We start from the raw sequence: 27,212 nt of genomic DNA on the forward strand, positions 1-27,212 counted from the left end.
GCCAGACCTCTCCCAGTGATCTAAACTTGTCTTGAAGGGGCTTCTTCCTGCCTCCACAGGAGAAGGTGATCCCTCATGATCTTCTTCCTGACAAAGAAAAGTGAGAGAGAGAAAAACTTTAGGACAATGACTTAGATAAGGAGGTGTTTCTTGAGAACATTTCAGAGAAGCACGGGCAGAAGGAACCTAGAAAATGGTCCCCTGATCTGACAGTGCCAACAGGTCCAGAAGTAAAGGTACAGAAGACTTCAAAGTAGACTACTATTTCAGAGCAGATTATAGTTCATAGGTGTTTACTAGGCTAACAACCACAAGGGCCTTTTTAAGTGTAGCCATGTGTCATAAATCTCTGACAAGTTCCGATACCCTTGATAAGTGTAAGAAAAGACCTGGGAGATGAACCATTTACAGGTTACCTGTTTGCATTAGAAACATAGGTGCCAAACCAGGGATGAATTCCTGATCAGGATAAGATCTCCTACTCCACCCTTTTCTGGATCCATGTTCTCTCTGTAACTGGTTAGTCTGAAGCTATGCTCCCCCTTATTGCAGGAGATGTATTTTCAACAAATCTCCAAGCCACCTTCTTAAGCCTGTTTTCTTAGGTTAGTGCAGTCAACCAGGAGCCTGTCCGAAGCAAATGTGAAGAGAGAGAAATTCCTAAGGATCCAGAATCCACTGGGGATCCTCCCTGGACTGGGTTGTTGTCTGACCTTTGGATCTAGTGACTGTGGATCAGAGTGTGCCGTGAGGATTGCCAGTGTATGATCTGACAGACTGGATATCTTTCACTCAGACAATTTCTCTAACTCTCTTAACTCTGGCTGCCTCTGACTTCGGTCCTGGATTCAAGAGGATGGCCCTGTTGTCTGGGGGTCGGGATCAACTACAAGATTTTCAGATCCTTCCCTTCCACTTGACAGCTTGGCTTTGGTGTTGGCATAGGTGCTGAGTTGTATTGCTTTTCAGAGTATGCCCTTGTGAAGTTCTTTGTATCCTACAGAGCCTGTTTCAGAGATAGCTTTGGCCTTCAGAGAGCCCTCTCCAAATTTAGAGAGTAGGCATCTCTGTCTCCCACTCGGAACCCCCCTTTCCCCACTGGCTTTTTCATGTCCTCTACTTTATATTCTTGCCCTTCAGGACAGCCCCTTGAGGCCTCAAGAAGGTTCATGTTGTGGACTTCTGATCTGCTTCAGAGTCTTCTCTTGAACTTCCCCCCAGGGAAGTACAGCAAAAGTAGGCACTTAAAAACTCCTCAGGAGTCCTTCACCAAGTATACAGATTTAGATGAAGGGGATGGTTTCCCCTAGCTCCGCTGCCCCAGTGGACGTGTCTATTGAAACCCCTTCCCAGGAGGAATCTATATTCCTCTATGCTTTTGTGGCTGGTCCATTTCCTTCCTGGGCAGTCTTACCTGCTGACAAACTTATGAATTTGGTTTGGCGGTGGGCTTGGAAGGAACCATATGTGGTTGAACCAGTTTTGCATAAACCTGATAAAATGTTAGTCTCCTCTAAAGACGGCCTTTCTGGAGCAAGAGTCCCATGGTAGATCCCATGATTGTAGCAGTGGCCACCAAGAAAGAGCTCAGAGAGGAGAACTCTGCTGTCCAGCCCCCTAACAGGGGGTTTACACTTCAACTACCTTTGGTTGAAGGGCGCTGAACTACTTGGCTCGTTTAATGCACTTTCAGAGGGACTTGACAAAGGAGCTTTCCAAGTCTCTCTGTCTGGGTCCTTACCTGCTGAAGCTTGTAAAACAGTGGATGCACAGCTGTCTACCCTCCGATCCCTCTCAAATGTGTCTGTGCTCATTTCCAACATTGCTAATAGCACATCTAGAGTAGTGAGCACTGGCCATTTTTGGGCCAAAGGTGAAAGAAATGAGTAAGATGGCAGCAGGTTGTCTGCCATTCATATTCACCATTCTACCCCTCAAAGACCTTTTCTAGGAACAAGAAAGGGGAGAGGCAAGATGCTTTGGTTGCATAAATCTGAAGGATTTGCTCCCAACACTTCTAGGACAGGCCCCTCAGAGGCAGAGGGGGAATAATCACAGTGGATGTCATCCTCACAGCAGGGGTCATACACAGAATCAAGATTTCGGGGCTCCTTCCCTAATAGACCCTTTCAGAGCTCTTAATCAGCTGCCTGACTATTGCTCTGTGGAGGCAGTCGGGGGGAGGCACTTGTCTCTGCATTCATTAGGCTGGGCAACCATCACCCAAGATTCATGAGTGAAGAAAATTATAACCAGAGGCTATTACATTACATTCCTTTATCCCCCCTAGTTCAGGAAGACTTCCTGATGTCTCATCCTTGCAAAGGAAGACTGCAGCACAAGAAATAAAAAGGCTATTAGAAAAATGAGTCATTCAAGAGTTCTCACCAAGCTAGCAGCTAGCTAAACCAATATGTACGACAAAGTTCTGTATGGTCACGGTTCAGCTCATCTTACCATCTGTTAAGGAAGCACGACTGGATGTGCTGAATAGAACTTCAGGATGCATGCTACCACATCAAGATAGCTGGGTGCTGCAGGTGGTTTCTTCACTTTTCACTGAAAGCAAGTAATTTCTAGTACAAATCCCTGCCGTTTGGTTTTATACAGCCCCATAGCTGTTCACTAAGTTCATGGCAGTGGTTACAGCTCACAGCAAACTGCAGGGTATCCATGAGTTCCCATTCCTGGATGACTGGTTCATAACAGCTTCCTCCAGGATTATGTTACTCCAAGCCAGGAATTCTTTGCTCCAGATTTGTGCCCATCTGGCAGTCTCAATCAGTATTGAAAACTCAAAGTTTGTCCCTGTCCAGAGTTCACTGGTACTCTTCTGATATGACATTGCAGAGAGCCAGATTACCACAGTCAAAAATTCTAACCTTTCAACAACAAGCCTTCAGCCAGGTGCAAATTACATATCTTGGGATTGATGGCAGCCTTTATCACTCTAGTTCCTCAGGCCAAATTTTATATGAGGGTGCTGCAGTGGAATGTTGCAGTTCAGTGGTCAGTGTGTTACCAACCAATGCATTTTCCCATTTGCCTCACCAACATATACTGACACCATGTCCAGTGGTGCCCTCCAAGTCTCCCTAGGTCACCCTTTTATTATTCTACCAGAACGTGGTGGCTACTGATGTTTCCCAGGTAGAATTGTCGGGAATTACATGGGAAAGATGATCCAAGGCACATGGTCCCTCTCCGAGGCCAGGCTTCATGTCAGTGTTCTGAAGATGAGGGTGGTCTTACTGGTGTTGCAGGGCTTTCAGGGCTACCCCCCCCCCCCCAAGGTGTGATTTTGATCCAGATAGGCAGCATGTCAGTAGTATGGTAGATCAAAAACACAAGGGGGAACTTGTTCTAACCCACTGTGTTGAGAAGCCATGTGGGTTTAGTAGTGGGTGATATCGTCCCATTGCATTCTGGCGGCAGCATATATACCAAGGAAATCCAGTGTTTTAGTCTACAAGTTCAGCAGGTCCATCCTTCTCCCTCATGAGTGGTCCCTCAATCAGGTGGTGGCAGATTGAGTTTTTAGCTACTGTGGGGCTAGCCATGCTATGTCCCATTTGCCACCCTTCCAACATCAAGTGCGGCAGCTACTTTGCCCTCCTGGAAGGGGAGTCCCTGAGGGATGCTGTAGTCCATAATTGGTCACTGGGTCTCTTGTATGCTTATCCTCCTACTCTCCTCATTCCATTGTTTCTGCAGAAAGCAATGTGGTGAAAGACAAAAGTGACCCTCATTGCTCCCTTTTGGCTTCAACAGGTATGGTTCCCCAACTTCTGACCTCACTTGATACATCCAACTTGGGTCCTGGATCCCATTCCAAACCTTGTCAGGTGCACTCCTCAACCAGATATAGCACCACTGAATTAACCTCATGGTTTCTGCAGTTCCCATGATGGCCTGACAGTCCAAGCTGTCTTCTCAAATGTTGCTTAGCCTGACATAATTTGAGAAACCCTCCGCTAGGAATGTTTACACAAGCAAATGGAAGAGATTTAGGCCTCTTTTCTGACTCTTCTTTCATGATGAGGCTAGTTGTTCTGTCATTAAAGTTCAGATGATTGCCATCTCAGATTTCCATATGGAAGAGAAACTGACTCCCCATTGCTTCCTTAAAGTTGTCAAAAGCTTTCTAAAGGCCATCTCCCCCCTTTAAGAAATCCCATTCCACACTAGAGCATTACATTTTTACTTCAGACTTTGACAAAACCTCCATTTGAACCAACTTTGACTATGGAGCTGAAGTATCTTTCTTGGAAAGTTCTTTTCCTGGTGGCTATTACTTCTGCTCAAAGACTTTCAGAGTTTTAAGCTCGCTCTTGTAAATCACCTTACCTGATGTTTCATAAACGGGTATTACTGCGAACTTAACCCTACCTTTGTCCCCAAGGGGACTTTGGAGTTTTCCTTGAATGAAACTATTGATCTACCTGTTTTCTTCCCAAATTTATCCAGTAAAGGAGATTATATTTTACACTTGATGGATGTATTCCGACAACTGAGATTTTACCTGAACTAAAACTGTAACTAAGACAGACCAGTTCTGATTTTCCTTTTCTTCAGTCAAATTAGGCAAATGGGGTTTCTATCTAGGTGGCTATTTAAATGCATTTTATGTGTGCATAAAGATTTAGCCTTGTCCTGTAATCCCAAAGCTCATTCTACCAGGGCAGTAAACATGTTGACAACCAAATTCTCAATAATGCCTATTCATTTGCGCAGCAGCTACCTAGTCTACCATGCATACCTTTACACCCCAGTACAAGCTGGACTTGCATTTCAGTTCCAGGGCTTCTTTTGGTTCCACCATCTTCCAGAATATCCTTCTATGAAAACTCCCATGGTTTGTAGGAGCTGGGTAGTCTGTCCCATCAGTAGAGGATAGACGGAAGAGACAACATGGAATATGAAAGTTATGTACTTACCATAACACTAGATCCATGTTGTCTTTATCTGACTTTCTTAACTTTCCTCCCTCCCTCCATCCCCTGCCTCATTGTGACTCTGTTGGTCTACAGTTTGATGCAAAGTTCCTAACCAGTGCCTTGTCCTTTTTACAGTCATGATCTGTATTCCAGGTAGATAGGTGTGTCTTGAGTAGCAGTTGTGCGTATGCATTAGGAAGGCAAACTTGATCTGAAGTATTCAGTTGATGGGGGGGATTATGGGTAGGGGAAGAGCCTGAGACGATGTCAGACCCAATAGACCCATCAGTTAAGGACGGTAGAAGACTTCATGGATCTAGTGTTATGGTAAGTACATAACTGTTGTTTATATTGTAATACTTCATATCAGTGCAAGCATTGGCACAGAGTATTCATGCCCCTGAACATGGGGATTCTGAGGAAAAAATAACAAACTGCAACAGGGCATCATAGATCTGAGATGAATAAGAATTTATCTGCTATATACTTGACACAATCGACTATAGCAGTCATGCCAGTTTCTAAATATTTTCCATTGTTTTTATTTGAGATCCAGGATTTGTCTTGAAGATAAAAAAAAATTGGTTCATGTTTTTTGTCTCTTGCTTAGAAAGACTCCGTGAAGTGGCCCAAACTGCACTTCCATAACATAAGTTCTTACAGCAGACAAGTTCATTTCTCAACCAGGTTCTGCTGTTATGCAAAAAGAATGCAAAACATATATTGCTGATGATTTCGCCTTTGACTAGAAATATGCTGAGAAAAACATTTGATGGTGCTGCATAATATCAGTTTTCTGAGATGAAATGGTGGCCCTCTGCAGAGAGTGAAGCACTGGTCTGTCTTTGCTGTACGCTATCATCTATTAAAATCTTAGGCTGCCACATATGGGCTTTCATTTTCCCTGGCCTACACTGAGGCATCCCTACACCATTAAAAAGGGGGAACGAGCATCCCTAGATGCCGTATTTCCTTCTATCTGCTCATGAAGTTTTGATCACCTCTAAATATGTGATTACAAGGTACCCTTATTGATGCCTAAAAATAAGACCTACCAAGTATACCTCTGGTAATAAAGGCCACCACAGAAGCTACCTTTTTGCTTAGCATTATTGTACATAAGCATCTTGGGCAAGAGCTATTGCTTTAACTTAGTGGCTTGTGGCACAGGATAGAGAGAGTTGATAGAGTTCTGCATAGCCATTTAGCATGTGGTAGGGACTGACAGCAGCTATTTCAGGGACTTGCCAGAGGTTTTGTCTTGTGCTTTCAGTCAGAATCTAGTAAGACAAAAGGGCTGTTGTCCAGGCCTAACTGTGAGCATGACTGCATTTCCTATTGCGCTGCAGGAGCTGTGGTCTACAACTCTTCTTAAGCTAGTATTTTCACCAGTGTGGTAAGTACTGCCCTACCTTCTACACATTAACAAGTGGTAGCTTGATAGCAGTATGAAGAGCAAATCTTCAAGTCTTCAGTGGTGTACATCTTTAGTTCAGATTATGAACTTCCTTTTTTTCTTCTGAGCGGAGGAACTTCCATTAGCAAGGATTGAGATGATTCCTGTAGACTCTCCTGGAATTAAGCTTAGACCATCATTTGACATTGCAGAGACTTTGGCAAGGGCAGATGTTCCTGGCATCTAAGAACAGTTTGGTTGAGGCTGTCATGTCTTCATGAAGAATTGGACCAAACTGTACTTGATCATCTGAAGAACAGAATTTCTTTGAAGAACTTGCTCAATAGATCGTTAAAGGCCTCCAAATGTGAGACAAAGCATTGTTCCTAATAAAATATACATATAATGTTCTCCCATCTTTCTTATCCATACTTGCCTAGTTGCAGAACAGGAAGAAGCTTCACAGAGATCACAGAACAGCCAAGCAGTATGTGGCAGTGCTCCTAGTGGCAGCATCTGCAGTGTGTCCCAAAACAACTGCTGTCAAGGTTGCCGGAGAGCAGTTTGGGCTACTTTTGAGACATTGGAGGCAGACTTTTTTGGTTTGACCAGCCTGGACAGCTACAATGCAAGACAGATAAATTCTGAACTTTATAGATTGGGTCATATTCTGGAGTTGCTTGTTGACCATCCCCCTCCATCTTATCCTCATTTGGCAGCTGAAATAGCATTAAAGATCCTGACTTTAGTTGTACTACTCTTGTTAAAAAGAGTGACAGAGACTATGTCAAAGGAGGAAGAAGAGCTAGTATATTCTCTGAGGCTCTGACCATCATGTCATTTGTGTACAAAATTGAGGTGATGCCTGTTGGCTGTCCTGACATTAACCTTAAACCAGTGTGGTGGGAGGAAAACACATTGTTACCCCATCTTGAAAGAGGTGTTGCAAATCCACCACTTAGTCTCTGGGACTGTCTATCAATGGTTAATACCGGAAGAGGATCTGAGCTACTACACCAGTCCTCTCCATAAGCTTCATCTCTAGAGGAGAAACAATTTTACCATCTCCCTGGGCTTGGGAGTACAATGGTGTCAGTCTGTTCATGGCAAAGGAGAAATTATAACTTCACAGATTTTTTCTGTCATGCGGGACATAGGAAATGAGCAGTGGATGTGTTCTTCATTGGCTGGAGAGTTATGTTTTCATTTCCTTAAATTCTTTATCTACTTTAAAAGTTTTGTACAGAATGACCAAGACTTATTTTAGTGCCGCAACAGAGTCTTGGTTCTGATAATATACACATGAAAGCAATGAGAGCTTCATGATTGTGGCAAGATAGACATGTCCATCTCCAAGTGCGCAGCTTTTGCATTTGTCTTGTTTAGTGCCTCCATCTCTCCACAAGGAGATCTTGGAGCCGCACAACATTGCTTGGAAGTCCTCCATAGGCTTTGTCATGGTTTGAAAAGGAAATAGTTCTCCAGTGGGACTGAGAATTATCCCCATCATCTTTATTATGTAAGTCTGCAGCTTTGTTTGGCATGTTTTAAGGCATTTGCTTGATCTTGGCCTTAGTTATTCAATGTTTAAGGTATCATTTCTATATTATGTGACATGTAACTTGATGGAGGGCAGAACTTGTAATCTAAGACTTGTTAAGAAAGTAAGCAGTCAGTGTTCTTTTATAAAAAGAAAGTGGTAGAACACTTTGTGAAAGCATAGATAGCTGCTCAGTTAAACTGTACTTGTGGATAAATACTGCATTCATTTCAGCAAGCATTACATTCTAGGTGTCATGTTTCACAAGTGGACAAGATTTGACCTGTTTTGCACTTCATGCTTTTCTTTATTCTGTGTTCCGTGTAACCTTTTGAAGCTGCCATCATTACTTGCAACTTATTCTTGCTGTATGATGAAATCAGGATCTCCAGTGAAGAAACCATGCTTTCGTAATAATAGTGCTGACTCTAGGGCCGCAAACTTCTCTCTTTTTATGTGACTGATGACCCACACACTTTCTCTCTTTTCCATTTTAGGGGAAATTTGCTGTACTTCCTTGTACATTTTTAAGTGATACAGCATTTTGTGGGGGGAAAAAAGTAGAATGTTGTAGAACCCCCCCCCCCCCCACACACACACACACAGGATATGTTGGTGTCCTAATGCTGTTGCTGATTAACCTCATTTGTGTTTCATAGTCTTGCTGTTTTTAAATTGTTTCATGATGATAATGTTATACACTGATGTTTTTCTTGTTTTTAATATAAAAATGGGCAGAATTAGAAATGGTATATTTCTTAAGCTAGAGGGTATTTTTAGAATTTCATGTTACAGTAGGCTGCTACGCGGCTGTAATGTAGACTGCAGGTCTGCACTCCTCTGATCAAAAAATACTGTCTGCTTTTGCAGTCCAAGTGTTACCCCTTGTCTGATTTGCTGATCTGTTGCAGTACTGCTGCTTCACTTCACCATTATCCTTGGTCCATCTATTTATTAGCCTGAGAGGATAGGGAAAGAAAGTGGTTGCTGTAATGGGGATGCCTTTCGATGCAGATTACGAGACTACACTATTGTCAGCTGCTTGATAATAGTATCCTCAGGGCTAACATTTAAACATCAAAAGTCCGTTAATAGCTTTTGCAGCCATTTTTATTGTGTGCCCTCAGGATTAGAGGTAGGGACTTGGAAGATAAATTCCCCCTCCTTATTGAGCCTGGTAATACCACTTTATTAGCTAAAGGTCTGGACTGGCTTTATAATTTGCGGCTGAGAATGACACACATTGTATTACTAATTATGGACATCTGTTAATTTGAGGGGAGCGGGAAGATGACATGCAGAGGAAATAGCAAAATTGAGGGCAGATACCTGCAAGTGTGAATAAAAAGAACTTTAAAATGTATACCACAGACTTAAGATTATGTGGAAAACAACACTTAGTGTGGAATCTGCACTGGTTTTAGTGCATATATATTAATTATATGAGATACCTAGTAGAATCCCTGTACTAATATTAAATAATTCATGCAAAACCAGCTCTGTGAACATCAAGGCCACCAAAATTAGAATTAAGGACTATAGCAAAAATATAAGCTTCTAGCACTAACTGTATTATATCAGCTGGACATGCAGAACTGGAAAATACCAATTATTATAACTGTAATAGTATATTCAAAGAAAATTAAAGTAGTTTTACCGAGATCTGAGCACTGGACAACTCTCATGAAACACTGACACCCAAAAGGACATACTGAATACACAAATGGTGGAGGAAGTGCATTTGGGTGTAACCGTGGTGTTGTCCTCCCTCGTGGTGAAGATGGTGTTGTCCTCACTCTAGGAGAAGATGTTGTCCGCACTCGTGGTGAATATGTAGTCCTCAGTTGTGGAACAAAGGCTGTTGGTTGCTGTCGTGGTAACCGCTTGACTGGAAGTAGACTATTACTATCATCCATGTCTTGTAACATTATATTTTTTGTGAGCATAAAATCCTTAAATGAGTTTGTCCAGTATGGATATGCGGAGCAGAAACCAAAGAAGAAGATGAGCAAAAATTCCTTCATGGTGTCTTCGTGTGCACTAAAAATGGAAATCACACACATTGTTAGTGGTATTGACAACTTAAAAATGTAAAGAAGCACTTTTCTGAAATTAAGTCCAAGAATATCACTCCCCACAGGACTAACGCTACCTGTGCCAAACTCAGTCCAAGCACATAAACTAACATAAAAGGCACAGTAGCGATGCAGGCAGTAAACACAGCACTAACCAAAATGCAGGAAACAAACCTGAAAAAAACGCTGCTTCATGAACTTAAAAATTCGGATTTATTGTGACACAAACAGAAGACGTCAAAACAATGAAACAAAAAGATAATGCCTGGAACCATTTAAAACAAAAAACCTTCTGATGAAACATTGCATCAAGCTAATCCTAAACTGACGAAGTCAACTGGGATAGTTACAAACTTAATAAAAACAGCTATCTAAGAAATCAGTTAAGCAGTTAACAGGAGAAATTTACAGATGCAGCATTTGTAACTATTTCAGCTAACCCAGACAACAGTGCATCTATCACCTCTGAAAACAATTTCTGCTTCAAATCATCTGTAACCTAACTTGTGTTCTCCCATCACTGACCACTTCACCATCCTGATCTTTTGATCTTACCGCCTCCCAAATTTGTACCCCTGCCCTCTGTATATAGTGTCTCTTTCTACTTCATTGAGATATCTGCTAAAGTAATCAAAAAGCAACTACTTTATCTAAATATCAACTCGGGGGCTAAGTTTAGCATATTACACCCTATCTTCCTAAACATGGCAGCCTCTCACACTGTCAAACCTTTGATTAGTAATTACAGCCTCTCACTCACCACTGGCATAGTTCTTAGCCTTCCCAAATATGTTATTATCCCCTTATCAAGTGTCCTTCTGCAAAGACTGCAATGATTACAAACCAATTTCCAGCTTATGTTCTCTAATAAGGCTATTTCAAGCAATATGCAAACAACTATATGAACATATTTCTGTGGTCTTCTTTGCAACCAATAACGCAGCATCTGTAATTATTCAGTACTATAACCATTCTATACAGTCTTCCCAACAAAATGTCATGTAAACAAAGGGCATATCACGGCAGGAGTATTCATATATATGATTAGAGCCTTTGAGTGTGTCAACCACTCTGTTCTCCGAGTAAATAGCAAGAACTTACTTTGATCCAACTACCATGCAGTAGTTCCAAACTTCTCTGCAAGACAGAACCTTCCAATATTTGCAGGAAAAAAACACCAAAGTATCGGATTATGCTGACAATCATGAACAACAAATGAAATGTATAGCCAGATCAGCCGACAAGGCAGGATGTTAAAAGGCAAATTAAGTTTAATAAAAGTTTAGTAAAAATTGTATAAAAACGTGACCACACACAGCCGTTTCTTCATTTCTAAATACATTCAGTAAGCAGTCAGTTAAATACAAAGTTTCAAATTCAGCGGACCAAAGGATGCAATCTAAGAATAGGTTTTAAAGGGACAGAGTCATTTAGCCCCTATCAGCTTGAACTTCTAGTATCCACTTAATCTCAATGCATTCAGTTTTAGTCCTAAAGTCTCCACCTCTACATCCAGTATTAAACTGTTCCAGAACCAAAAAACTAAATATATGATTTTTATTTGTTACCATAACATCTTTAGCTAGAGCATTTTTACAATATTGTTTCCTAATATAGTAAACGTGCAGACGAATACAGTCTTTTAAAGCATGATTTGTTTTACCAATATAGTATCTTCCACTTAGTCTACGCATTGCTAAATATACCAAATTTCTACTTAAACAGTTGGCATGAAAATTAAAATGATAGACTCGTTCAGTAACATGATGTTTGTAAGATGTACAACTAAAAAATAATATACATTGCAGGATCTGTAAGGATATGTTCCAAGTCCATCATATCTTAACATACCTTTGCATTGTGTCTTATAGCAAAGTAGTTTCTTTAGAGAGTGATTGTTTTTAAAACTGAAACTCGGTATTTCGTCTAAGAGCTTTCTAAATCTATCATCAGGTGTCAGAATAGACCAGTTCCTCTTAATTACATTGCATATTAAGTTCACATCATTTGAGTAAGTAATATTCATCCTCAAGCTACTTTGTTCATTGGTTTTATGTATATTAACATCATAATCTGTAGAAAAATAAGTTTTGCTAAATTATCAATATGTCGCAGCACTTCACTACGCGCTGCTTCAATGTCGCATTCAGAATATCCCCTAGCCAAAAGTTCTTCACTCATTTCACCAAAGGATAGTAGCGTATTAGCATCACTTGCATTTACCCTTGCTGATCTAAACAATTGCCCTTTCAGGACATTTCTGTGTACATAGTGAGGATGCATACAGCCTCAATGCAGCACATTATTTTTCTTATAGGGGTTTATATATATATATATATATATATATATATATATATATATATATATATACACATATATACATATATGTATGAGTCACTGTTCAGGCCTGTAGGTGTAATCCTAATTCAGACATCAAGAAAGTCCACACTTACATCAGAATAGTTTAAAGTGAACTTAAGAAAAGACGTAGTCTGGAGATAGTCGACAAAGTCCTTCAAGATGTTAACAGGACCTGTCCATATAAGAAGAATGTTATCAACAGAACACGCGTAGTTAGCATACATAGTGCCCATTGCTATGCCGACCCTTCGAACAAAGAACTTTTCATCTGAAGAAGTGGCTTTATGTGGTTGTGAAACCTCTCATCTGTTTTTTTTATGTTTTTTTTTTTTTTTTTTTTTTTACTAAAGTTTTTTTAAACTTTGTTTCATTACATCCTACCTTGTAGGCTGATCTACCTTGCAGTGTTTGCCAGCAATTCCTACTCAATCTTGGGTACCCTGAATATCTGTATACCTCAAAAGTTCCATCCTGGGACCACTGCAGTTCTCAATTTTTGTAAATGGCCTCACTCATGAAATTACTGAACTAGTTTGATATTGTATTATTTGACGATGATATTGTTTTATATGTATATATGAAATCCACTCTAAAGCAAGTATAGCATTCTGATTTCTCCTCGCAGTGCATTTGGATTGCAAATAGCAATAATAAACCCAAATTAAAAAAAAGTGAAATGTTTTGGATCTCCTCATAAATTCAGAAATCTCTTTCGACTTGTATTAAGTAATGACAATAACACCATTATTCCAAATAGTTTACAGAGCAAAAATACCTTGCTGTACTTCTTGACCACTCCTTAATTTTTATGTTTCACACAGACACAGTTGTTAGCAAGACTTTATCCCAACTGTAGGTGTGCTATAAAATAGTTGCATTTTATTCCATTGCCAGAAATGTTCAAATTCCTAAAATACAATGTGCTGCCCCTTTGCTGTGTTTGCAGTGAGGTACTTACACCCAAATAATTCAGGTAACAAAGTAAAATATTCTTATTTGTGTTGCTAGCAAGCAGCAGAGCCCACTACTATGAACTGCTGAAGGCCTGCAAATGTTTACTTGCGGTAAAATAGGACTACAATGGCATCAAGTAATCATACTTTCAAAATAATTACATTTGGCCATTGTCTTACTTAAAAACTGCACCCTGTATAAGACAAACAACATATAGCCTAAGCGTTAACCAGGAGAACAGCATTATATTAACAGTGCCACACTTCACAACAACTTTAGGTGAAAAAGCATTGTGTAAGCTCACTCCATTTACTTAGAACAACTTTCACATTGAAATCAGATCACAGAACTCACTAGAATTATTCAAAATCAAACTTAATGAACATCTGCAGCAAGTGTGTGAATGTAAATGTTTTCAAGATGCAGGATTGATGTTTGACAATGACTGGATAAATTATAAGCCACAGGTAAAAGCTGCATTGTCCAAAGCCAAGAATACAGTGTCCATGGGACCGGATAATGTCCCTGGCTGCATTCTACATGAGCTACAAAACAAACTAGCACCATGTCGGTGTGCCCTGTTCAATCTCACCCTTACCTCAGGGTTTGTCCCTAAGGAATGGTGCACTGTTACAGTCATCCCACTCCATAAAGGAGGAACATCTACAGACCCTGGGAACTATAGCCCCATTAGCCTGACAAGTCTGGTATGCAAAACTATGGAGCTGCTTAACAAAGATATAGGCAATCTCCAAACTCTTGATCCCACACAGTTTGGCTTTGTCCAGGGGAGATCCTGCCTGCTGAACCTGATTGACTTCTTCGAAGCAGTCATCAAGGCTGTCGATAAGGGTAAGGCAGTGCATACAGCCCACCTCGACCTGGCCAAGGCCTTTGATACCATTCCCCACTCAGGTATCATTGATAAACTCACCAAACTAGGCATCAATCCTTACTTTACTAGGTGGGTTGCAAATTGGTTCACAGACCGGACCCACAAAGTGAAAGTTGTAGATTCCAAGTCAGACTGTCAATCAGTCACGAGTGGAGTCCCACAGGGCTCAGTCCTGGGCCTCTCCTGTTTGGCATCTACATATCAGAAGTCCAGACAGACACAGAAGGACTCTGGCTGACCATGTTCTCTGATGACTGCAAGCTAGGAGTGGTTATCAATTCCCCAAGTGATGCAGATCCGCGGTGGTGCAGTGGTAGCATTGTTGCCTCACAGCAAGAGGTTCTCCCGTTTGATTCGCGGCTGGAGTGCAGGGAGTGCCTTCTGTGTGGAGAGTGCATGTCCTCCACACGGTTGGGTGGGAGTTCGAAAGGCATGCGTAAATGGGCATGCTTTCGTTGAAGGTTGGACGTCGAACTGGCACCTCGGCGTTCATGAAAATCTACTGCCAATCATTAGCCGACCGGAGTTCCGCTATGGTAACCCCTAACCAGGAAAAGCCGAAAGACAAACAACAACAAGTGATGCAGACATCCTACAAAAGGGCCTCTCCGAGACCAATAACTGGTGTCGGAACCATGGCCTGAAGTTTAACGCTAAAAAAATGCATGATCATCCCCTTTGGAAAAGACTCAGTTCCCACGAATTACTACGTTGATGGGAGCCCACTGAACACTGAAGGGGCCATAAGAGATCTGAGCACCCAGGTCAACAGCTGCCTCAGCTTCGACCACCACATTGCCACTGTGGTCAGAAAGTCCTTCTACGTGGCACATCTTATAACCAAAAGTTTCGCATCCAGGAAGAAAGGGGTCATCATCTCTCTCTGCTCATCCCTCATTAGACCAATCATCGAATATAACACCCGTTTGGCATGTACCAGACCAGACACCTACAACAGCTGGAGAGGCCACAAAGGTACCTCACAAAAAGGATCCTAGGCCTTAAACACATGTTCTACATGGACAGACTCCAGAAACGTTAGCTGTCCTCAGTCTCTTATCGTCTACTTAGAGGTGATCTCTGCTTGACTTACAAAGCCATGTCTGACCCAGCCATACTTGAAATACTACGCCTAAAGAAATCCCAATCCCCCCCCCCCCCCCCACGCCACATGCACCAGAGATCATGACCTCATTACCACAATTAACAGAACATGCTGGAGGGGCAGGTTCATCTCCCAAAGACTGCTCATACTCTGGAATATTCCCATTCATGTCAAGCAGAGCACCTCGCTGGCCATCTTCAAGAGAAATCTCGAGTGGATGGGTAACAAAGTTCACTCCAGGGATCATTCCAGTTGCCCTACTGGATATGGGCACTGTGAACTAACATCGGGTGGCACGATGCTTGGGCAATTTTTTTGGACTAGGCTTGTAAAGGCTCCAGGTCCATTAGCCTAGTACACACTTATGAACCTATATATAATGTTTGCAACTAAAATTATGTCAATATGGTTTGTTTTCGTTTATATAAATGTAAGATTGTCTGTTATAAGAGATAATTTAATAAATATGCTTCTTGTTAAAAAAAAATAAAGCCAATCCATTAACCTTCTAATGATGCATCATGTATTTTATAAATACTGTTAACTATGCTATCAAGTAATGCTAACATAGTTGTATAACTTTTTTAAATTTTCTTTATCGTATAGTACTCTTCAGTGTATTTTTATTTATTTATTGTACTACAATTTAATGTATTTTTTCTTCTTTTTACTGTCCATGAGCCCTGATCATGGCTGAAAAGTGTCACTAGACCAGCATACCCACTGTTTACCAAATTGCAAATGAATAAATAATAAATATTTAATATCTAATTGCTTTAAATGAGGTAATATGTCAAGTTTCTGCACAGAGAAGCACATATCACAAATCAAGAGCATTTTCAGCACATTCTTAACATCTCTCATACAATGTGAATCTGGTAATATCTGTGGGAACCGTATTGTAGCAGTTATATAGAATTGCTGTCAAATTCTCACCTGTTGACAGCTTTTGCTTAAGTGCCCAGAGTCTCTAATATGAAAGAACAGGCTTAGGTCTCATGATACTTAATTGTTTTCACTGCTCAGGTCTCAATCAAGAACATTCCTGATTTTAACTTCTCCATATAAGTGCTTAGTGCTACATGCCATTGGATCAGCTAATGTATAGTTTATCTAACATGTTCCTACGAGTTTGCTAGTTATTAGTTAGAAACTATGATTATTTTTCTTCAGGAAGAACTTTAGAGCAGCATTGAAACAATCTGGCTTCTTCTGTTTGATGTTACTTCCCATCCTGCCCCTTCCTCCCTAAGGTTTCAGAGGTCCCACTGTGTGAGGATAATGATTATCTCACATTTGATCTTTTGCTGTTTACATTTGCCCCATATAAAAATAGCCATTACCTCATGCCATTTTAATTTCTTCTTCTTGCTTTAAAATTACTAGAGATGTTAGCATTTTCCATTCCCAAGTTTATTCAGCAGATTTGACTTTGTTTCCAATCATTGAGTTTAAACAAATGTCATAAATATTCATAATTATAGGAAATCATATTATTATTTCTGTCATTGCTGAATATCTTTGTCATCTTTGCCTAAGTTGGTAAGCAAGTGAAGCTGGTAGCCGCAGCCCTCAAATACTAATATTTGCATAGTCTAAATTGTCTTGTGGTATACTTTGCACTGATTATAGTGAAAAGTTGCACTTTTGATATCATTTTGCATTACCGACACAATACCTAAATTGTTTTGAGAGTGCCATCATTGAGCCAGTTATGTGACTTGAAATTAATTGCTTGTTTTGGGGGCATATATCCACAATCAGCTAGATCAGCAACCTGCATTTCCATTTAATCCCATTTGTAATGAGGAGCTGATGTCTCCCTAACTTCCATCTAGCTGGCCTTTCTTACAAATGGAATTAAATGGGAAATGTTGCAGTGATGTGAACTTCTTAATTTATCGGGTCCATGTTCAGCTACCGAAAACAATAAAACGTGAACAAATTATGAATGGAAAAGAGCAAAAAAAAAAAGCAGCGAACAAGGACATCAATCAAAATAAATTCATTAAATGTATTTCCGTTAGTTTTATATACAGGTTAGTTATGTGTTTATCAACCAGAGGAGAAGTTGTGGACCATAATTAACAGAGTTGAAAGAATGTAGTTTGGAGGGGAAGAGGGAAAGAGTTGAGTGGGAAAAGTTTCTCCCCACGTAACAAGGTTGTTTAAGATTGCCTAATTTAAAGAGATAGTTTAGAATTAAGTAGTTAAGACATATATATATATATATATATATATATATATATATATATATATATTTATAAAACACAAGCAATAAATTATAAATTAAAGTGGAAAGGAATGGTGATGACATGGGGGGTATTGAGAAGTTAGGTGAAAGTAGGATTTCAGATGCAGGTCCTAATGGATAACAACCATGCAGAATACTACATTCATAAAGTAGTAAAAAGTGTTCTAAAAGCTTCACAAACATGGAAATGAGAGTGGGGATTTTACCAATAGGAATGACTGCAAATAGAGTGCAGGAATTTAGTGGAGAAAATTACCAAAGGAAACAAGACATTGTGAATAAATAGAGAAAGAAAGGTAACAAAGTGGGATGACGCCAAGCGGAAGTTTGGACTGCAGGTTAGACACTCCTTTCCATACCAGGTATTGCTAACAAGGGATAGGGGAGTGTTAAGTGAGCTCTGCCCGAGTACAGTTTTTACCAGAGCCTAGAACATAGATTGCTATAAAACAAGGCTAATTAATTGGGCATATAAAATGTTGCATGGTAACTATAATCATAGGTTTATAGGTTAGTACTAAGCTAACTGCTCTTGTGAGCCATTTTAAGCCTAGCCAATTATCCCTTGTGAGACTCAAACCCTGCACCTTGTGTTTGTAAGGCAACCACCTTACCAATTAGACCACAGAGGACAAAGACAGAAAAGATTGACAAGAGAGATAATTAAAAGGCATTAAAAAAACACAGTAGAACATCTGTATGCCTCCCATTTATGCAACAAAGTCCATAAAGTGTAGGATTTTTATTTGGAAGTGTTTGCATAGGCATTTTTATACCCCAAGGAGACTTCCGAGATTTTTTCCCTGGGTAGATAGCAAATTCTGGATGTGGGATAGGGCAGAGATAGGTAGTTGAGAACATGATTTTTAGGAATGCAATGAGTTGGCAGATTTTAAACCCTACAGAGTCAGCAATATTAGGGGAGCAAATGGTTGCAAGTAAGGAATGATTCTTTTGAGCTGAGATGCAGGATCTGATATAGGATCTTAATTGATTAGGAATGGTAAGGCCTTACATTTAATTCTATTGGCTACTAAAAAGCAATTACTAGGAAATGTAAATCAAATTCTAAACCAGCTGTAATTGAAGTACTGAATATTGTAAAGGTGATAAAATAATTGGAGTTGGGCTCTTTAGAAAAGGGACAGAACAAATGTCAGAAATTAATGTAAATTATGGGGATAATACATGCAAGATAATATTCAGGAGGAGGGATGTTTAAAAGCAGAAATTGAGCAATTTATATAATGTTGGGGTGAATGGTTTAAAAAAAAAACATGTATAATGCATAAAAATGAAAACTGTTGCTATGCTTTGTTTTCTTTTCTGTTATTGTATTTATATCTATGTTATTGTCTATGATGTAGGAATTTAAAAATACTATTTAAACAAAACTAAACCTATAATTTTTTGTACAGCACAGCAGGAATTCAGACTGCCACTAACAGCCAAACTATCCAAGAACTCCACAACAGCCCTCCAATTGCTTTAGAAGTGGTTCTCCTCGGCTAATTCCCCTAAGCACAAGTACTATTGCCTGTCAGTAAAATAGGTGGACTGGCTACCTGTTGAGCAAAGAGGGAACACGCTTCTTAGTTTCCTAATTTATAAGCTATTAACATCAAGACACTTAACAAACCCCCCCCTTGCTAAGAACACCCCAGTAATTCTCTCCTACAGCTGCTTTAGGAGTCACCTCCGATCAAGGCCAGCTGTACAAATACCCAAAACTAAGCTCCAGTGTTTCTCTGTTCTAGCCATCAAACTCTGACAAGGATTATCAGCCATATTAAAGTATCTTGCCTCTTACACCAAATTCAGCCCCCAGTATAAAACCTGCCTGCTGAATTAATTCCACTATAAATACCTCGCATCAAACTTCATCACTTAACTCCAATACCCCCCCTTTTACTTTGTTCTTATTTATGTCCCAGTACTCACAGCTCAATCACTCAGCTATGTATATGTATAGAGACTTTATCATCATTTATTCTCTTCTCAGTTACATTCATGACAATGTATATTAATCCTTTGTACCACTTTATATATTTTAAGATGTTCTTCGTTTTCCATTGCTGCAGTCCTTACTATTGGGTATAGTCCGCGTCCAGTCGGCCCGAATACCAGAGTATAAGGCTGACGTCGGTCAGGGCGCATTAGACTGACGTCAGTACGTCAGGGTACTAATGCGCATGACCGACGTCATATCCTCAGTCTTTTTTGCCGCATGGTCCGATGCAGAAGCAGTTTTGCGAGTGCGGGTTGGCGTTCTGAAATATTTCCGAAACCGGAGTTTCAGACCGAAACAGAGTTGGCTAAGTACCCCGTTGGGAACATTTTGGTTTTTCTTGCCTCAGTATTTTACCGGATGTCAGAAAAAGTGAATAACTGTATTTCTTGTGGGAAACAGATACCTCATAGGGATTACCATACCTTGTGTATACCTTGTTTAGGGCCTGAGCACGACGTTGTTGGTTGCCGCTCTTGTGCTAGGTTTAACAAACGCACTATTAAGAGGAGGTTAGACTGTGCCAGGTTAGTGTTTGGGAAGCGTTGCAATTATAAAATGCCGTCGGATGCTCCGACGCCCGCTTCGTCCAAGAAGCGCAAGGACAAAACAGTGAAGCCTAGGATTTTATTCTCGCCTGTTCCTAGTACCAAAGAAGGGGAACACGTGGAGACCAATTTTGGATTTATCTCTCCTCAACACTTTTCTGGACATTCCCAAGTTCAAGATGTTGACGTTACAACAGCTTTTACCTCTGCTGGGCAAAGATCACTGGATGGTAACTTTAGATCTCAAGGAAGCTTACCTTCATGTGCCTATAAGGCTAAGTTGCAGGAAGTATCTGCGGTTTCGAGCTGGAAATTTTCATTATCAGTTCTCTGCATTGCCCTTTGGCTTATCTACTGCCAGAGTATTCACAAAGGTTCTGGCTCCAGTGATAGCTTACTTCAGGCTTCAAGGAATTCAAATCTATCCTTACTTGGACGACTGCCTGATTCTGGCTCAAGAAAAGGAAGACCTTCTACAGCATCTGGAATATGTTATAGCAGTGCTAAGATGCCTAGGGTATTCTGTGAACGAAATAAAGTCCAGTCTAGTACCCTCTCAAGACATGTGCTTTCTGGGTGTGAGACTGAATACAGCAGCCCAGATGGCCTTTTTAACCCCGGACAAACAAAAGAGTCTGTCACTTTACTTCCATCAACTATCTCATCAGTCCGTGCTGACTGCAAGGACAGTCCTTCAAGCATTAGGGTTCATGGCATCTTGTATTCTGGTGCTTCCCAATGCCAAACTGCATATGAGGAAGCTACAATGGTATCTCAAAAATGTATGGACACAGCACTGCCAGGATTTGGACACTGTCATTCCAATAATACCTTGCCTTCAAAAAGAATTCTTGTGGTGGGCTCAGGAATGTCACCTAAACAAGGGACTCTCTGTGACCCGGCCAGGGGCAAGTCAGATTTTAACGACAGATGCCTCGGACATTGCTTGGGGAGCTCATCTAAATGGAAAGTGGATACAAGACAAGTGGCCTGCCAGACTACAGCATCTACATATCAACATGAAGGAGATGTTAGCAGTCCAGTTTGCATTAATGGCTTTCAAGGAGTTACTTCTTCCAGGGCAGGTGTTGATTCTAACAGACAACACAACTGTCATGTGGTACATCAACAAGCAAGGGGGAACACATTCTTATCCTCTATGCAGGCAAGCAATGATTTTATGGGAGACTGCGCTAAGCTTGCAACTAACTCTTCAGGCAAGGTTTCTGCCAGGAGCACAGAACTCCTTAGCAGATGTGTTAAGCAGACAAATCATGGATCCCCACGAGTGGAAACTGGATCTTCATGTATTTCAGAAATTGACAGTGTCATGGGGAACTCCAGACATAGATCTGTTCGCTTCTCCACTAAACCACCAGCTGCCAAAGTATTGCACAAAGGGGTTTCATCACACAGCTTGGAAAGTGGATGCTCTGTCTTTCAGTTGGAAAAACCTTCATGTGTATGCCTTTCCACCTCTGCCTCTTCTTCCAAAGGTACTATTAAAGGTCAGACAAGACAGGCCAAGGATGATTTTGATAGCTCCAGATTGGCCTCGGCAACACTGGTACCCACTACTACGGAGTCTGGTAAAGAAGCCTCCATGGCCTTTACCTCTGATTCCTCATCTGTTATCTCAGAAGGACGGTCATCTGCTCAATGTCAAGCTTCACTCTCTTCATCTAACAGCCTGGCATATTCTGTGTTGAAACACAGCAGGTCTCAACTTCCTCAACAAGTTTTAAATGTGATTATGGAAGCTAGAAGACCTAGTACAAGGAGAGTGTACGCAGAAAAATGGAAGAGATTTTTATTTTGGAGTACAGCAAAGAATTTGGAGATTTCTGAGCCTAATTTGAGTGTGGCTCTTCAATATCTTACTGAGTTATTGGACAAAGGTTTGTCCTTCTCTTCCATTAAGATTCATGCTGCAGCAATTTCAGCTCACTATGATTGTGACCCACCTTTGTTTTCGCATCCTTTGTTCAAGCAGTTTCTTAGAGGGGCAAAGAATATAAGACCCCACGTAGAGCTCCTACTCCTGCTTGGGATCTCAATTTTGTGTTGGAAAAACTTACTCTACAACCTTTTGAGCCTGCAGCTACTGCTGAATTGAAATACTTGTCATGGAAGACTGCTTTTCTGTTGGCTATTACTTCTGCAAGAAGGGTGTCTGAGTTGCAGGCCCTTATGGCAGTAGAGCCCTTTTGATTTTCCATAAGGATAGGGTATCATTACGCACTAATCCTTCCTTTATGCCTAAGGTGGTTTCTAGTGTGGCTTTAAACCAAACTATTCATTTGCCTACGTTTTATGCAGACCCTCAAAATAAAGGGGAAAAGATTTTGCACACTTTAGATGTACACAGGCAATTGCGTTATTATTTAAGCAGGACTAAGGATTTTAGGCAGTCTCAGCAGTTGTTTGTTTCTTTTGCTTTGAGTTCACAGGGCAAGCCTGTGTCAAAACAAACTATTTCTAGGTGGATTGGCTTTTGCATTGCATTTTGTTATTCCCATCATGGCAAGGAGATTCCAGCTGGGATTAGGCCTCATTCCACTAGGGCTACTGCCACTTCAACAGCATTTCTAAGGGGTGGCAACTAAGGATATTTTGGAAGCAGCTACTTGGAGTTCAGTGCATACTTTCTCTAAGCATTATCACCTTCCTATCTACTCTAAGTCTAGGGCTGGTTTTGCCACAGCTGTTTTGCAAGGCATGTTGTCAGCTCCTACTTCTTTATGATTTGCCAGCCTCCCTTACCTCTGCTTTGGGATTCTACCCAATAGTAAGGACTGCAGCAATGGAAACGAAGAACATAGTACAGTTTTGTACCTACCATAAATGTAGATGTTCGAGGATTCCATTGCTGCAGTCCAATTTACCGTCCCTCCTTCCCCTCTGTGTTTAGGGGTGGTTGTGTAGGTGAGTTTACATGCTTATATTTTTGTATATATTCTTGTATATATTGTACATGTTTTTGGTGCAGGTCTTTTGGGACTTGTCTTTTTAGGGTCTTCTGACATCTGGGGCAAGAAAAGACTGAGGATATGACGTCGGTCATGCGCATTAGTACCCTGACGTACTGACGTCAGTCTAATGCGCCCTGACCGACGTCAGCCTTATACTCTGGTATTCGGGCCGACTGGACGCGGACTATACCCAATAGTAAGGACTGCAGCAATGGAATCCTCGAACATCTACATTTATGGTAGGTACAAAACTGTACTTTCTGATTACACAGTTTAATTTTAGTTTTCTTGGTATAACCTAGGTTGGGACTGAAATTGGTCATTTCTGATCAGTGCTCTGTCCTGGTAAGCAAACAGACATAAATATAAATGGCATGACATTCTTTTCCGAGTGCACGCTGTTTGAGTTATTACAGAGGTATGAAGGTGATGCATATCTGCATAATTAGTAATATAAATGTAAATATGTTTTGTTTATTTCTTATGTGATCCTGCTCACCTGGGCTGTCTGCAAATGGTCTGTTAAGATCAGTGAACTACCCTGGTAAACCATTGTAACTAACTAAATAAATAAATGATGCTTTGTATATACAAAGCTGTACAACTGCCAGTGCAAATATCGGTGGCAGTTTCTTTCAACATCATCTGAGGTATTGGTTTTAGAAATATTAATATGCATATTGAAATACTGCATTTTTCATAAATTGACTTACATCTCCTAAGAGTTGACCCAGTTCGGGATTTGGGAACTTATGTGGATACTTAACTTTTGACCAACATGTGTCCATTGTTGTAAAAAAGTTCTTCTACATTGCAGAGCTTATAAACAAAGGGATTTACTTATCCCCCATTGCACCAGTCACTGAGTATAATGCCCTATTGTGCATATATCTGTCCAGACACATGCAACAACTGGAACGCCCACAGTGATACCTTAATTAAAGGATAAAAGCCCTAAGTAATATGTCCCATATGGACTGATTCATAGCTGTCATTATACTCTGTATCCTGCAAAGAGGCGATCCATATCTGGCAAACAGTGCATTCTGTGACCCAAATTGATGCATTTACTGCAGCAAGTCAAATGGCATCAGAAATAGTCTAGGGATCTAAACCTCTTCTGTAGCCTCAAAAGAATGGTGAGGAGAGGAGTAGATGTCCCCCTCCTCATAAATCAAATCTTATCCCTCTCCATATTCAAGCATAACTAAATATCACTGTGGAACAAAAAAATACCCCAGGACTGCCTGTACTGTTAATGTACAGAGGCAGCTCTTAAGTGCTTTATCCCATGCACTAGTCCCCTTTCATTATCTGTGGTATGATCCCAGTTACTCACACTAAGTGTAATATATAAATGTTAAGTTGTCTATCTCACCTTCATTCTTGCTGGATGGGTTCGGAGCCGACCTCGGCTCCGACTCGGCCACTCTAAAAGCTCGAGAGTTGGTTCCACCGGCTCGAGGCTCCCCTTATATCCCACAATGCTAGGCGAGAGTTACCTCAGATCTCGTTTGCCGCTACAGCTTCGAGGTTGGTTGTTTCTACCGGTTCCTGGTGAGTACTATTTTTCTGGTGAAAATTAGTCTTTAAAACCCCTTTAAGTTAATATTCTTACTTAGTTAGTGTAGGTTAGAAAACTTTATTCCCTACCCTAAATATTTTCCGTTTCTTTTCCCAAGAACCTTTGGTTCTTCCCTTGGGCCTAGGCCTTCCCTTCCCTAGTGGAGTGTGTGTGTTTTTTTGTAGTTTATTCTAGTTTATTGTAGTTTTAAATTACTAGTATTACTACTAATTTTATTGTGTTTACCTGACAGGGTATAACTTGTGTGTTTGTGTGCGTGTTTGTGTACACCTGTCAGACAAAAATGTCTAAAGAAGCAAAGGTCTCCGGATTCAAGAAGTGTGATGCGTGCTGTCAGAAAATGTCTCTGACAGACGCTCACACTTCTTGTGTCTATTGTCTGGGGCCTTTGCACCTGCAGGACTCCTGTGCTGTGTGCCATGGCTTCAGCCCCAGGGTCCTGCAGGAAAGAAAAAATAAATTAATTCTTAGAGGCTTACTGAAGCCAGAGGATTCCCTGTCTGTTTCAACAGGGAAGCCCTCTAAGGCATCTAGGTCTTCGGCTCCGGCTTCTGAGCCGAGACCTCAGGTTTCTCAACCTTTGCCTTTATCGGCTCCGGCTGGAGCCGATAAGTCTCAGTCCACAGTTTCTGTGGCTCGGCTCGCCGGAGCCGAGGTTATTGAGGTTCCCGTGTCGGCTCCGACCAGACCTTCGGAGCCGACAACCAGGAAGAGGTCCAGGTCACCATCTCTTGGCTCCGTTCATTCGGCCCAGGATCTCCCCTGCTGTCTGAACGGAGCCAAAGGTCTCACTCCTCTAGGTCATCGAGGCTGTCGGATCATGACCTTCAGAGGGTAGTGAGTCGACTACTTAAGTCCGAGGCACTAGCCCAGATGCTTCAGAGCCCGACTCATCAGTCGATGCCTGCCCCGGTCCATCAACATTTTCCTCCTTCGACTCTCTTGAGTTCGGAGCCGGGTCGGCGCGGAACCGAGACTGTGATTACGTGGGACCCGATACAATTGTCTTCGGCCCGTCGCCGGCTCCGTTCTTCTTTGGAAGAATCTCGGCGCCGGACTTCCCTCGTCGGCTCCGGGGTGAGTGGCATCGGACCCTTGTCCGACCCCCTCTCCCTCTCGGGCTTCGGCTGGTGAGTTCGGCTCCGACATCGGCCTCGAGCCATCACTGTGGGTGCCGACGGGGGTTCTAAGCTCCTCGGAGCGGGGACCTCTGGCTCTGCCTGACAGGGGTGCATTCGAGGTCATGCGGAGTGTGTTAGAGCCTGGCTCTACTCCACAGTCGGCTCCGCCCCTCCCTCTATGCTGCCTCAGGGTAAGTCGACTCACTCCCTCATCCCGGACCGCAGAGAGCCAGCTCCTCAGGAGCCCCTGTGGGATTTCATCCTCTTCCGAGGCCTCTCCTGATTTGGCAGAAGAGCCCCTCGGAAGAGGAAGTGTAAGAGGAAACACATTGACTCACCTGAGTCCATCACGCCAGACACAGATTTGGATGATTCTGAGGGTTCCCCGTTCCCCTTCTGAAGATGTCTCATTTGCAGACATTCTGGACATCCTGAAACAGCGCGGCACTTCGCCCGCCCTCAACCCTTCGGAGGACGAATCTGTGTATCTTGAGGCGTTTGGCTCTCGTCCTTCCACCTCCTGGGTGTCCCCTCCCTTCAACCCCCTCATGCAGGTGGTTGCTAAGAAGGCATGGACGGCTCCTGATTCAGTGGACCCCACTCCCAGGAGACCCTCTAAGTTCATCACAGCTCCAGCAGACAAGCAATTTTTAACAAAAGGAGTTTCTGTGGATGCTATGGTGGTAGCTGCTGCCACAAAGAAGGAACTGGCTGATCCTTCAGTACCTGTCCATCCACCTAACAAGGAATCTAGGTCCATGGATAGGTACGGGAAGCGGATGTTCTCCTCAGCGACATTTACCATGCGTTCGCTGAACTACCTGTGCCATTTCACTCGTCTTCAAAGGGACTTGATCAAGGAAGCGAGTGAAATGTTAAAGGATCCTACAGCTGCGGGTTTCCAAGACAAGATGAACACGCAGCTGGCTACCCTTAATTCCATATCCAACTCCTCCATGCGCCTCCTTTCTTACGCGGCTGATGGAGCGAGCAGAGCCGCAGGGACAGGTGTGGCCTTACGTAGGCACGCCTGGATGCGGCTATGCAAATTAGCAGACCCTTTCAAGACGCTCTTTCCCGTACTCCCCTTTTGATGGATCATCTCTCTTTGGTCCTCAAGTGAAAGAAACCCTGACTAGGTGCGAGACTGATGGCAAGACCCTTTCTGCCGCCGGAGTCCGTTTTTCGACTCCTTCCAGGCCTTACCCCAAAGGCCAGAAGGGTGGAAAGATGTGGTTCCGTAAACAATCTCAAGGGACTTCGCTTGACGCACAGAGTCGCTTTTCCTACCAAAGGCAGAGGTGGGAATAACAATGGTAGACGCCGCCCTAGGGGCAGGGGGGTCCGCAGAACCAGGGCAATCGGGAAGCCTTCCTGACAAGCCCTTTCAGCATCCCTGAGGTGTTGCCCGACTGCCCATCTTCGGAGGCAGTCGGGGGAAGATTGTCACTGTACCCAGAA

At 41.9% G+C, this 27,212-nt stretch overlaps 1 protein-coding gene across 4 annotated transcripts in view; it reads right to left on the reverse strand.

Annotated features, from left to right (window-relative positions):
• ASPN (asporin) overlaps positions 1-27,212 on the reverse strand; it is a 433,787-nt gene that overhangs the window by 160,912 nt on the left and 245,663 nt on the right. For 3 of the 4 annotated variants that reach the window (XM_044077412.1, XM_044077411.1, XM_044077409.1), the window contains exon 2: positions 9,531-9,913. In XM_044077412.1, the coding sequence (XP_043933347.1) occupies positions 9,531-9,897 (367 nt within the window). In that variant the 5' untranslated portion in view covers positions 9,898-9,913. Of the gene's footprint in view, positions 1-9,530; positions 9,914-11,049; positions 11,142-27,212 lie in introns of those variants that run through there. The other variant, XM_044077410.1, reaches the window with a different exon arrangement.

The sequence above is a fragment of the Protopterus annectens genome, chromosome 7.part0, assembly GCF_019279795.1.
Source record: "Protopterus annectens isolate FY-2018-M chromosome 7.part0, PAN1.0, whole genome shotgun sequence".
In the NCBI taxonomy this organism is placed as follows: domain Eukaryota; kingdom Metazoa; phylum Chordata; order Ceratodontiformes; family Protopteridae; genus Protopterus; species Protopterus annectens.